Source organism: Oncorhynchus nerka, unplaced genomic scaffold (genome assembly GCF_034236695.1).
Source record: "Oncorhynchus nerka isolate Pitt River unplaced genomic scaffold, Oner_Uvic_2.0 unplaced_scaffold_938, whole genome shotgun sequence".
NCBI lineage: Eukaryota > Metazoa > Chordata > Actinopteri > Salmoniformes > Salmonidae > Oncorhynchus > Oncorhynchus nerka.
The window spans coordinates 110,351-123,198 of NW_027040370.1; the positions used below are offsets into that span (position 1 = coordinate 110,351).

At 37.7% G+C, this 12,848-nt stretch overlaps 1 protein-coding gene across 1 annotated transcript in view; it reads right to left on the bottom strand.

Annotated features, from left to right (window-relative positions):
• LOC115125796 (neurobeachin-like) overlaps window positions 1-12,848 on the bottom strand; it is a gene marked incomplete at its 5' end in the record, with an annotated part of 97,424 nt that overhangs the window by 20,033 nt on the left and 64,543 nt on the right. Inside the window, 3 exons of the mRNA XM_065016637.1 lie at window positions 318-470; window positions 1,129-1,248; window positions 9,166-9,306. Of these exons, the coding sequence (XP_064872709.1) occupies window positions 318-470; window positions 1,129-1,248; window positions 9,166-9,306 (414 nt within the window). The remainder of the gene's footprint in view (window positions 1-317; window positions 471-1,128; window positions 1,249-9,165; window positions 9,307-12,848) is intronic.

The window sequence follows — 12,848 nt, forward strand, 5'->3', positions numbered from 1 at the left end:
GCATGTGTCTGTGTGCGTACATACGTATGTGCATGTGCCTGTGTGTGTGTGTGTGTGTGTGTGTGTGTGTCTGTGTGTCTGTCTGTGTCTGTCTGTGTGTGTGTCTGTGTGTGTGTCTGTCTGTGTGTCTGTGTGTGTGTCTGTGTGTGTGTCTGTGCGTGTGTCTGTGCGTGTGTCTGTGCGTGTGTGTGTGTGTGTGTCTGTGTGTCTGTCTGTGTGTGTGTGTGTGTGTGTGTGTCTGTCTGTCTGTCTGTGTGTGTCTGTGTGTGTGTGTGTGTGTGTGTGTGTGTGTGTGTGTGTGTGTGTGTGTGTCTCACCATGCGGTTGATGTGTACGAAGTCCTCAGGTTTCTTGGCCCAGGCTGGCAGTTCTATGTCAGACACAGGAGTCCCATCCTCTCTCTGTCCCAGCTCAAAACCACTACTGTTAACAAACATCTCTGGGAGGTAGTAGAACTCTGGGATCAACTCCTGTTGGTCAACACATTATACTCAGCTCAAAACCGCTACTGTTAACAAACATCTCTGGGACGTAGTAGAACTCTGGGATCAACTCCTGTTGGTCAACACATTATACTCAGCTCAAAACCACTACTGTTAACAAACATCTCTGGGAGGTAGTAGAACTCTGGGATCAACTCCTGTTGGTCAACACATTATACTCAGCTCAAAACCACTACTGTTAACAAACATCTCTGGGAGGTAGTAGAACTCTGGGATCAACTCCTGTTGGTCAACACATTATACTCAGCTCAAAACCACTACTGTTAACAAACATCTCTGGGAGGTAGTAGAACTCTGGGATCAACTCCTGTTGGTCAACACATTATACTCAGCTCAAAACCACTACTGTTAACAAACATCTCTGGGAGGTAGTAGAACTCTGGGATCAACTCCTGTTGGTCAACACATTATACTCAGCTCAAAACCACTACTGTTAACAAACATCTCTGGGAGGTAGTAGAACTCTAGGATCAACAACAGTAACACAGGTGAGGGTTCATAATGCTTTACTAATGACAATGACAATCAATTAATCAATAATTCAATCACATTTAAACTCCCTCTCTTTCCCTTAAGCACACACACACACACACAAACAACCCCCCACACACACACACACACTAACCTTGACATCAGCAGTGTCCCGTTGGCAGTTCCTCCAAGCCCGTGCGATGCCAGAGAAGGCTCTGTCAGGATGGTCAAACTGGTTCTCATTGGCATTCAGGAAGAACGTGGTGAAGGGCTCCTAATGAAGCAGGAAAAACAAAGGATCTCTATACACACAATATCTATCTATCTATCTATCTATCTATCTATCTATCTATCTATCTATCTATCTATACATCTATCTATCTATCTATCTATCTATCTATACATCTATCTATCTATCTATCTATCTATCTATCTATCTATCTATCTATCTATCTATCTATCTATCTATCTATCTATCTATCTATCTATCTATCTATCTATCTATCTATCTATCTATACATCTATCTATCTATACATCTATCTATCTATACATCTATCTATCTATCTATCTATCTATCTATCTATCTATCTATCTATCTATCTATCTATCTATCTATCTATCTATCTATACATCTATCTATCTATACATCTATCTATCTATCTATCTATCTATCTATCTATCTATCTATCTATCTATCTATCTATCTATCTATACATCTATCTATCTATACATCTATCTATCTATCTATCTATCTATCTATCTATCTATACATCTATCTATCTATCTATCTATCTATCTATCTATCTATACATCTATCTATCTATCTATCTATCTATCTATCTATCTATCTATCTATCTATCTATCTATCTATCTATCTATCTATACATCTATCTATCTATACATCTATCTATCTATACATCTATCTATCTATCTATCTATCTATACATCTATCTATCTATCTATACATCTATCTATCTATCTATACATCTATCTATCTATACATCTATCTATCTATCTATACATCTATCTATCTATACATCTATCTATCTATCTATACATCTATCTATCTATCTATCTATCTATCTATCTATCTATCTATACATCTATCTATCTATACATCTATCTATCTATACATCTATCTATCTATACATCTATCTATCTATCTATCTATCTATCTATCTATCTATCTATCTATCTATCTATCTATCTATCTATCTATCTATCTATCTATCTATCTATCTATCTATCTATACATCTATACATCTATCTATCTATACATCTATCTATCTATACATCTATCTATCTATATATCTATCTATCTATCTATCTATCTATCTATCTATCTATCTATCTATCTATACATCTATCTATCTATCTATCTATCTATCTATCTATCTATCTATCTATCTATCTATCTATCTATCTATCTATACATCTATCTATCTATACATCTATCTATCTATCTATCTATACATCTATCTATCTATCTATCTATCTATCTATCTATCTATCTATCTATCTATCTATCTATCTATCTATCTATCTATCTATCTATCTATCTATACATCTATCTATCTATACATCTATCTATCTATCTATCTATACATATATCTATCTATACATATATCTATCTATCTATCTATCTATCTATCTATCTATCTATCTATCTATCTATCTATCTATCTATCTATCTATACATCTATCTATCTATACATCTATCTATCTATCTATCTATACATCTATCTATCTATCTATCTATACATCTATCTATCTATACATCTATCTATCTATACATCTATCTATCTATACATCTATCTATCTATCTATCTATCTATCTATCTATCTATCTATCTATCTATCTATCTATCTATCTATCTATCTATCTATACATCTATCTATCTATCTATCTATCTATCTATCTATCTATCTATCTATCTATCTATCTATCTATCTATCTATCTATCTATCTATCTATCTATCTATCTATACATCTATCTATCTATCTATCTATCTATACATCTATCTATCTATACATCTATCTATCTATCTATCTATACATCTATCTATCTATACATCTATCTATCTATCTATACATCTATACATCTATCTATCTATCTACCTATCTATACATCTATCTATCTATCTACCTATACATCTATACATCTATCTATCTATCTATCTATCTATCTATCTATACATCTATCTATATATACATCTATCTATCTATCTATCTATCTATCTATCTATCTATCTATCTATCTATCTATCTATCTATCTATCTATCTATCTATCTATCTATCTATACATCTATCTATCTATACATCTATCTATCTATCTATCTATCTATCTATCTATCTATCTATCTATCTATCTATCTATCTATCTATCTATCTATCTATCTATCTATACATGTATACATCTATCTATCTATCTATCTATCTATCTATCTATCTATCTATCTATCTATCTATCTATCTATACATGTATACATCTATCTATCTATACATCTATCTATCTATCTATCTATCTATCTATACATCTATACATCTATCTATCTATACATCTATCTATCTATACATCTATACATCTATACATCTATCTATCTATCTATCTATCTATCTATCTATCTATCTATCTATCTATCTATCTATCTATCTATCTATCTATACATCTATACATCTATCTATCTATACATCTATACATCTATCTATCTATACATCTATCTATCTATACATCTATCTATCTATCTATCTATCTATCTATCTATCTATCTATCTATCTATCTATCTATCTATCTATCTATCTATACATCTATCTATCTATCTATCTATACATCTATCTATCTATCTATCTATCTATCTATACATCTATCTATCTATACATCTATCTATCTATCTATCTATACATCTATACATCTATCTATCTATCTATCTATCTATCTATCTATCTATCTATCTATCTATCTATCTATCTATCTATCTATCTATCTATACATCTATCTATCTATACATCTATCTATCTATCTATCTATCTATCTATCTATCTATACATCTATCTATCTATACATCTATCTATCTATCTATCTATACATCTATACATCTATCTATCTATACATCTATCTATACATCTATCTATCTATCTATCTATCTATCTATCTATCTATCTATCTATCTATCTATCTATACATCTATACATACATACATCTATCTATCTATCTATCTATCTATCTATCTATCTATCTATCTATCTATCTATCTATCTATCTATCTATCTATCTATCTATCTATCTATCTATACATCTATACATCTATACATACATATATCTATCTATCTATCTATCTATCTATCTATCTATCTATCTATCTATCTATCTATCTATCTATCTATCTATCTATCTATCTATCTATCTATCTATCTATCTATCTATCTATACATCTATCTACTATCTATCTATCTATATATCTATCTATCTATCTATCTATCTATCTATCTATCTATCTATACATCTATCTACTATCTATCTATCTATCTATCTATCTATCTATCTATCTATCTATCTATACATCTATACATCTATCTATCTATCTATCTATACATCTATCTATCTATCTATCTATCTATCTATCTATCTATCTATACATCTATACATCTATACATCTATACATCTATCTATCTATCTATCTATCTATCTATCTATCTATCTATCTATCTATCTATCTATCTATCTATCTATCTGTCTGTCTGTCTGTCTGTCTGTCTGTCTGTCTGTCTGTCTGTCTGTCTGTCTATCTATCTATCTATCTATCTATCTATCTATCTATCTATCTATCTATCTATACATCTATCTATCTATCTATACATCTATCTATCTATCTATCTATCTATCTATCTATCTATCTATCTATCTATCTATCTATCTATCTATCTATACATCTATCTATACATCTATCTATCTATACATCTATCTATCTATACATCTATCTATCTATCTATACATCTATCTATCTATACATCTATCTATCTATCTATCTATCTATCTATACATCTATCTATCTATACATCTATCTATCTATACATCTATCTATCTATCTATCTATCTATCTATCTATCTATCTATCTATCTATCTATCTATACATCTATCTATCTATACATCTATCTATCTATCTATCTATCTATCTATCTATCTATCTATCTATCTATCTATCTATCTATCTATCTATCTATCTATACATCTATCTATCTATACATCTATCTATCTATCTATCTATCTATCTATCTATCTATACATCTATCTATCTATCTATACATCTATCTATCTATCTATACATCTATCTATCTATCTATACATCTATCTATCTATCTATACATCTATCTATCTATCTATACATCTATCTATCTATCTATACATCTATCTATCTATCTATCTATACATCTATCTATCTATCTATACATCTATCTATCTATCTATCTATACATCTATCTATCTATCTATACATCTATACATCTATACATCTATCTATCTATCTATACATCTATCTATACATCTATCTATACATCTATCTATACATCTATCTATACATCTATCTATCTATCCATCTATACATCTATACATCTATCTATCTATACATCTATCTATACATCTATCTATACATCTATCTATACATCTATCTATCTATACATCTATCTATCTATCTATACATCTATCTATCTATCTATCTATACATCTATCTATCTATCTATACATCTATCTATCTATCTATACATCTATACATCTATACATCTATCTATCTATCTATACATCTATCTATACATCTATCTATACATCTATCTATACATCTATCTATACATCTATCTATACATCTATACATCTATACATCTATACATCTATCTATCTATACATCTATCTATACATCTATCTATCTATACATCTATCTATCTATCTATACATCTATACATCTATCTATACATCTATCTATACATCTATCTATCTATACATCTATCTATCTATCTATACATCTATCTATACATCTATACATCTATCTATACATCTATCTATACATCTATACATCTATCTATACATCTATACATCTATCTATCTATCTATCTACCTACCTACCTACCTACCTACCTACCTACCTACCTACCTACCTACCTACCTACCTACCTACCTACCTACCTACCTACCTATCTACCTACCTACCTACCTACCTACCTACCTACCTACCTATCTATCTATCTATCTATCTATCTATCAATCATTCCGAATGAGGAAGGAAACACAATGTCAGTGTCCGCAGTTATATTATTCATATTTTTAATTGGACCTTTGTTTAACTAAGAAAGTCAGTTAAGAACACATTCTTATTTTCAATTACAGCCTACTGGGGAACAGTGGGTTAATTGCCTTGTTCAGGGGCAGAACGATACGTTTTTACCTTGTCAGCTCGGGGATTCGATCTAGCTACCTTATGGTTACTAGACCAACACTTGAACCACTAGGCTACTTGCCGCCACTACACTCTAACCACTAGGCTACCTGCCCCTCTACACTCTAACCACTAGACTACCTGCCCCCTCTACACTCTAACCACTAGACTACCTGCCCCTCTACACTCTAACCACTAGACTACCTGCCCCCTCTACACTCTAACCACTAGGCTACCTGCCACCTCTACACTCTAACCACTAGACTACCTGCCCCACTACACTCTAACCACTAGACTACCTGCCCCACTACACTCTAACCACTAGGCTACCTGCCCCTCTACACTCTAACCACTAGACTACCTGCCCCCTCTACACTCTAACCACTAGACTACCTGCCCCCTCTACACTCTAACCACTAGACTACCTGCCCCCTCTACACTCTAACCACTAGGCTACCTGCCACCTCTACACTCTAACCACTAGACTACCTGCCCTCCCTACACTCTAACCACTAGGCTACCTGCCCCCTACACTCTAACCACTAGACTACCTGCCCCCTACACTCTAACCACTAGACTACCTGCCCCCCTACACTCTAACCACTAGGCTACCTACCCCCTGCACTCTAACTACTAGGCTACCTGCCCCCTACATCTAACCACTGGACTACCTGCCGCCCCTACACTCTAACCACTAGGCTACCTACCCCCTACACTCTAACCACTAGACTACCTGCCCCCTACACTCTAACCACTAGACTACCTGCCCCCTACACTCTAACCACTAGGCTACCTGCCCCCTACACTCTAACCACTAGGCTACCTGCCCCCCTACCCCCTACACTCTAACCACTAGGCTACCTACCTGCCCCCCACCTCTAACCACTATACATCTACTACCCCCTATCTATACATCTACACCTAACCACATCTACTACCTGCCCCCCTACACTCTAACCACTAGACTACCTGCCCCCTACACTCTAACCACTAGACTACCTGCCTCCTACACTCTAACCACTAGACTACCTGCCCCTATCTACACTCTAACCACTAGGCTACCTACCCCCCTACACTCTAACCACTAGACTACCTGCCCCCTACATCTAACCACTAGGCTACCTACCCCCTACACTCTAACCACTAGACTACCTACCCCCTACACTCTAACCACTAGGCTACCTACCCCCTACACTCTAACTACTAGGCTACCTGCCCCCCTACACTCTAACCACTAGGCTACCTGCCCCCTACACTCTAACCACTAGACTACCTGCCCCCTACACTCTAACCACTAGACTACCTGCCCCCTACACTCTAACCACTAGACTACCTGCCCCCTACACTCTAACCACTAGGCTACCTGCCCCCTACACTCTAACCACTAGACTACCTGCCCCCTACACTCTAACCACTAGACTACCTGCCCCCCTACACTCTAACCACTAGGCTACCTGCCCCCTACACTCTAACCACTAGGCTACCTGCCCCCCTACACTCTAACCACTAGACTACCTGCCCCCTACACTCTAACCACTAGGCTACCTGCCCCCCTACACTCTAACCACTAGGCTACCTGCCCCCTACACTCTAACCACTAGACTACCTGCCCCCCCTACACTCTAACCACTAGACTGTGCCTGCCTCAATTAGCCTGGCTAGCTAGTTCACTAGCTTCTCCCGGTTTGAAGCAGTCAAGACAGGCGATATTGGATGATAAATGACCTAGCTGTGGCGGCTACTAGTCGACCATAGTGTGAGTCGGCTTGGTTGGTTGCTGTTTCTCGTCCCTCCCTCCCTCCTCCCTGTTCCCGTGTCACTCGCTCACACTAGACTACAAACACAGCGCGGCCCCACGGCAACGGGCGTCACCTCTCTCTACTTCCTCTCCCTTGTGCTTTATCAGCTCCGGTTAATAAACTAGGCTTAAAAATGGACTTTTCTGCTACTTCCCTCACTCGGAACAGACAGGAACGGGTTTGGATCTAACCAGGTCTATAGGGAACGGCTCTAGTTTTCCTCGGATCCATTCGGGAACGGGTCTCTGTATTGTAAAAATGTATTTATGCACATTGGGTCGGATGGGAAAGCCCCAGGTCCATTTCGTAATGGCTCCAACTCTTTGGACTCGTGAAGGCCTCTAATTTGTAAGTCGCTCTGGATAAGAGCGTCTGCTAAATGACTTAAATGTAAATGTAAATGCAGAGCGGCACCAGAATTAAAATAAAAACCCGTTTTACCTTTTTGTAGTTAATAAATCCAATGTGAAACATGATAATTATCCTTAACTAGCGTTGAAAATGTTAATCCATTCTTCTCTAATTACAAATCTCTCTCCCTAATTTCTGAATCACGCGTGTAACGTCATTAGGCTTCTAGACTATGCCTCAGGAGGAGGGGGAGGGGCAGGCAGACACTGGAATATGTTTCTGAGTGATAGAGGGAGGGGCTTCAGGAGGAAGGGGAGGGACAGGCAGGCCCTAGAATACGTTTCTGGGTGACAGAGGGAGGGGCTTCAGAAGGAGGGGGAGGGGCTTCACATAGCCTCTTTGTTGTGTGTTTTTTTTTTGTGGGAGAATAAAATCACACCGGTTCCCAAGCTTTTAAAATAACGGTTCTGTTCCGGGAACACTACAGATTACTTTCGTTTGCGGTTCTGATTGCGTTCCTGTGTCTGTTTTGGCGCGTGTGTGTCTGTTTTGGCGCGTGTGTGTCTGTTTTGGCGCGTGTGTGTCTGTTTTGGCGCGTGTGTGTGTACTCACTATCCGCAGCATCCAGAGCAGTGTGGTGTTAGCGGTAGAGTAGAGGGAGCCGTAGTGGTGCGGTGGCGTTCCGTCCTCCTCCCAGGTATCATAGCGCTCTGCAGAGAATACCGCTCGTTTTGGGTGCAACGCACCGATTGGCTGCAGGGAATCACACACAATTTGGAACAAGAGCTGAAACTAACACAGAATCTGTTTCTATTGCATCTTACAGGTGAAGAGCTGGCTAGCTGACACATGTTTAGAGTAGAACACCTGGTTAGAGTAGAACACCTGGTTAGAGTAGAACACCTGTTTAGAGTAGAACACCTGGTTAGAGTAGAACACCTGTTTAGAGTAGAACACCTGGTTAGAGTAGAACACCTGGTTAGAGTAGAACACCTGGTTAGAGTAGAACACCTGGTTAGAGTAGAACACCTGTTTAGATAGAGTAGAACACCTGTTTAGAGTAGAACACCTGTTTAGAGTAGAACACCTGTTTAGATAGAGTAGAACACCTGTTTAGAGTAGAACACCTGTTTAGATAGAGTAGAACACCTGTTTAGATAGAGTAGAACACCTGTTTAACTAGAACACCTGTAGAACACCTGTTAGATAGAGTAGAACACCTGTTTAGAGTAGAACACCTGTTTAGAGTAGAACACCTGTTTAGAGTAGAACACCTGTTTAGATAGAGTAGAACACCTGGTTAGAGTAGAACACCTGGTTAGAGTAGAACACCTGGTTAGAGTAGAACATCTGTTTAGAGTAGAACACCTGGTTAGAGTAGAACACCTGGTTAGAGTAGAACACCTGGTTAGAGTAGAACATCTGTTTAGAGTAGAACACCTGGTTAGAGTAGAACACCTGGTTAGAGTAGAACACCTGGTTAGAGTAGAACACCTGTTTAGAGTAGAACACCTGGTTAGAGTAGAACACCTGGTTAGAGTAGAACATCTGTTTAGAGTAGAACACCTGGTTAGAGTAGAACACCTGGTTAGAGTAGAACACCTGGTTAGAGTAGAACACCTGGTTAGAGTAGAACATCTGTTTAGAGTAGAACACCTGGTTAGAGTAGAACACCTGGTTAGAGTAGAACACCTGGTTAGAGTAGAACATCTGTTTAGAGTAGAACACCTGGTTAGAGTAGAACACCTGGTTAGAGTAGAACACCTGGTTAGAGTAGAACACCTGTTTAGAGTAGAACACCTGTTTAGATAGAGTAGAACACCTGTTTAGAGTAGAACACCTGGTTAGAGTAGAACACCTGGTTAGAGTAGAACACCTGGTTAGAGTAGAACACCTGGTTAGAGTAGAACACCTGGTTAGAGTAGAACACCTGTTTAGAGTAGAACACCTGTTTAGAGTAGAACACCTGTTTAGAGTAGAACACCTGGTTAGATAGAGTAGAACACCTGTTTAGATAGAGTAGAACACCTGGTTAGATAGAGTAGAACACCTGTTTAGATAGAGTAGAACACCTGTTTATATAGAGTAGAACACCTGGTTAGATAGAGTAGAACACCTGGTTAGATAGAGTAGAACACCTGGTTAGATAGAGTAGAACACCTGTTTAGAGTAGAACACCTGTTTAGAGTAGAACACCTGTTTAGAGTAGAACACCTGTTTAGAGTAGAACACCTGTTTAGAGTAGAACACCTGGTTAGATAGAGTAGAACACCTGGTTAGAGTAGAACACCTGTTTAGAGTAGAACACCTGTTTAGAGTAGAACACCTGTTTAGATAGAGTAGAACACCTGGTTAGATAGAGTAGAACACCTGTTTAGAGTAGAACACCTGGTTAGATAGAGTAGAACACCTGTTTAGAGTAGAACACCTGTTTAGATAGAGTAGAACACCTGGTTAGAGTAGAACACCTGTTTAGAGTAGAACACCTGTTTAGAGTAGAACACCTGGTTAGATAGAGTAGAACACCTGTTTAGAGTAGAACACCTGTTTAGAGTAGAACACCTGTTTAGAGTAGAGTAGAACACCTGGTTAGATAGAGTAGAACACCTGGTTAGATAGAGTAGAACACCTGGTTAGATAGAGTAGAACACCTGTTTAGAGTAGAACACCTGTTTAGAGTAGAACACCTGTTTAGATAGAGTAGAACACCTGTTTAGAGTAGAACACCTGTTTAGAGTAGAGTAGAACACCTGGTTAGATAGAGTAGAACACCTGGTTAGATAGAGTAGAACACCTGTTTAGAGTAGAACACCTGTTTAGAGTAGAACACCTGTTTAGTGTAGAACACCTGTTTAGAGTAGAACACCTGTTTAGATAGAGTAGAACACCTGGTTAGAGTAGAACACCTGGTTAGATAGAGTAGAACACCTGGTTAGATAGAGTAGAACACCTGTTTAGATAGAGTAGAACACCTGTTTAGATAGAGTAGAACACCTGGTTAGATAGAGTAGAACACCTGGTTAGATAGAGTAGAACACCTGGTTAGATAGAGTAGAACACCTGGTTAGATAGAGTAGAACACCTGTTTAGAGTAGAACACCTGTTTAGAGTAGAACACCTGTTTAGAGTAGAACACCTGGTTAGAGTAGAACACCTGGTTAGATAGAGTAGAACACCTGGTTAGATAGAGTAGAACACCTGGTTAGAGTAGAACACCTGTTTAGAGTAGAACACCTGTTTAGAGTAGAACACCTGTTTAGATAGAGTAGAACACCTGGTTAGATAGAGTAGAACACCTGTTTAGAGTAGAACACCTGTTTAGATAGAGTAGAACACCTGTTTAGAGTAGAACACCTGTTTAGAGTAGAACACCTGGTTAGATAGAGTAGAACACCTGTTTAGAGTAGAACACCTGGTTAGATAGAGTAGAACACCTGTTTAGAGTAGAACACCTGTTTAGATAGAGTAGAACACCTGGTTAGAGTAGAACACCTGTTTAGAGTAGAACACCTGTTTAGAGTAGAACACCTGGTTAGATAGAGTAGAACACCTGTTTAGAGTAGAACACCTGGTTAGATAGAGTAGAACATCTGTTTAGAGTAGAACACCTGTTTAGAGTAGAACACCTGTTTAGAGTAGAACACCTGTTTAGATAGAGTAGAACACCTGTTTAGAGTAGAACATCTGTTTAGAGTAGAACACCTGGTTAGAGTAGAACACCTGGTTAGATAGAGTAGAACACCTAGTTAAAGTAGAACACCTGGTTAAAGTAGAACACCTGTTTAGATAGAGTAGAACACCTGGTTAGAGTAGAACACCTGGTTAGAGTAGAACACCTGGTTAGAGTAGAACACCTGGTTAGAGTAGAACACCTGGTTAGATAGAGTAGAACACCTGTTTAGAGTAGAACATCTGTTTAGAGTAGAACACCTGTTTAGAGTAGAACACCTGGTTAGAGTAGAACACCTGGTTAGAGTAGAACATCTGTTTAGATAGAGTAGAACATCTGTTTAGAGTAGAACACCTGGTTAGAGTAGAACACCTGGTTAGAGTAGAACACCTGGTTAGAGTAGAACATCTGTTTAGAGTAGAACACCTGGTTAGAGTAGAACACCTGGTTAGAGTAGAACACCTGGTTAGAGTAGAACATCTGTTTAGAGTAGAACACCTGGTTAGAGTAGAACACCTGGTTAGAGTAGAACACCTGGTTAGAGTAGAACACCTGGTTAGAGTAGAACATCTGTTTAGAGTAGAACACCTGGTTAGAGTAGAACACCTGTTTAGAGTAGAACACC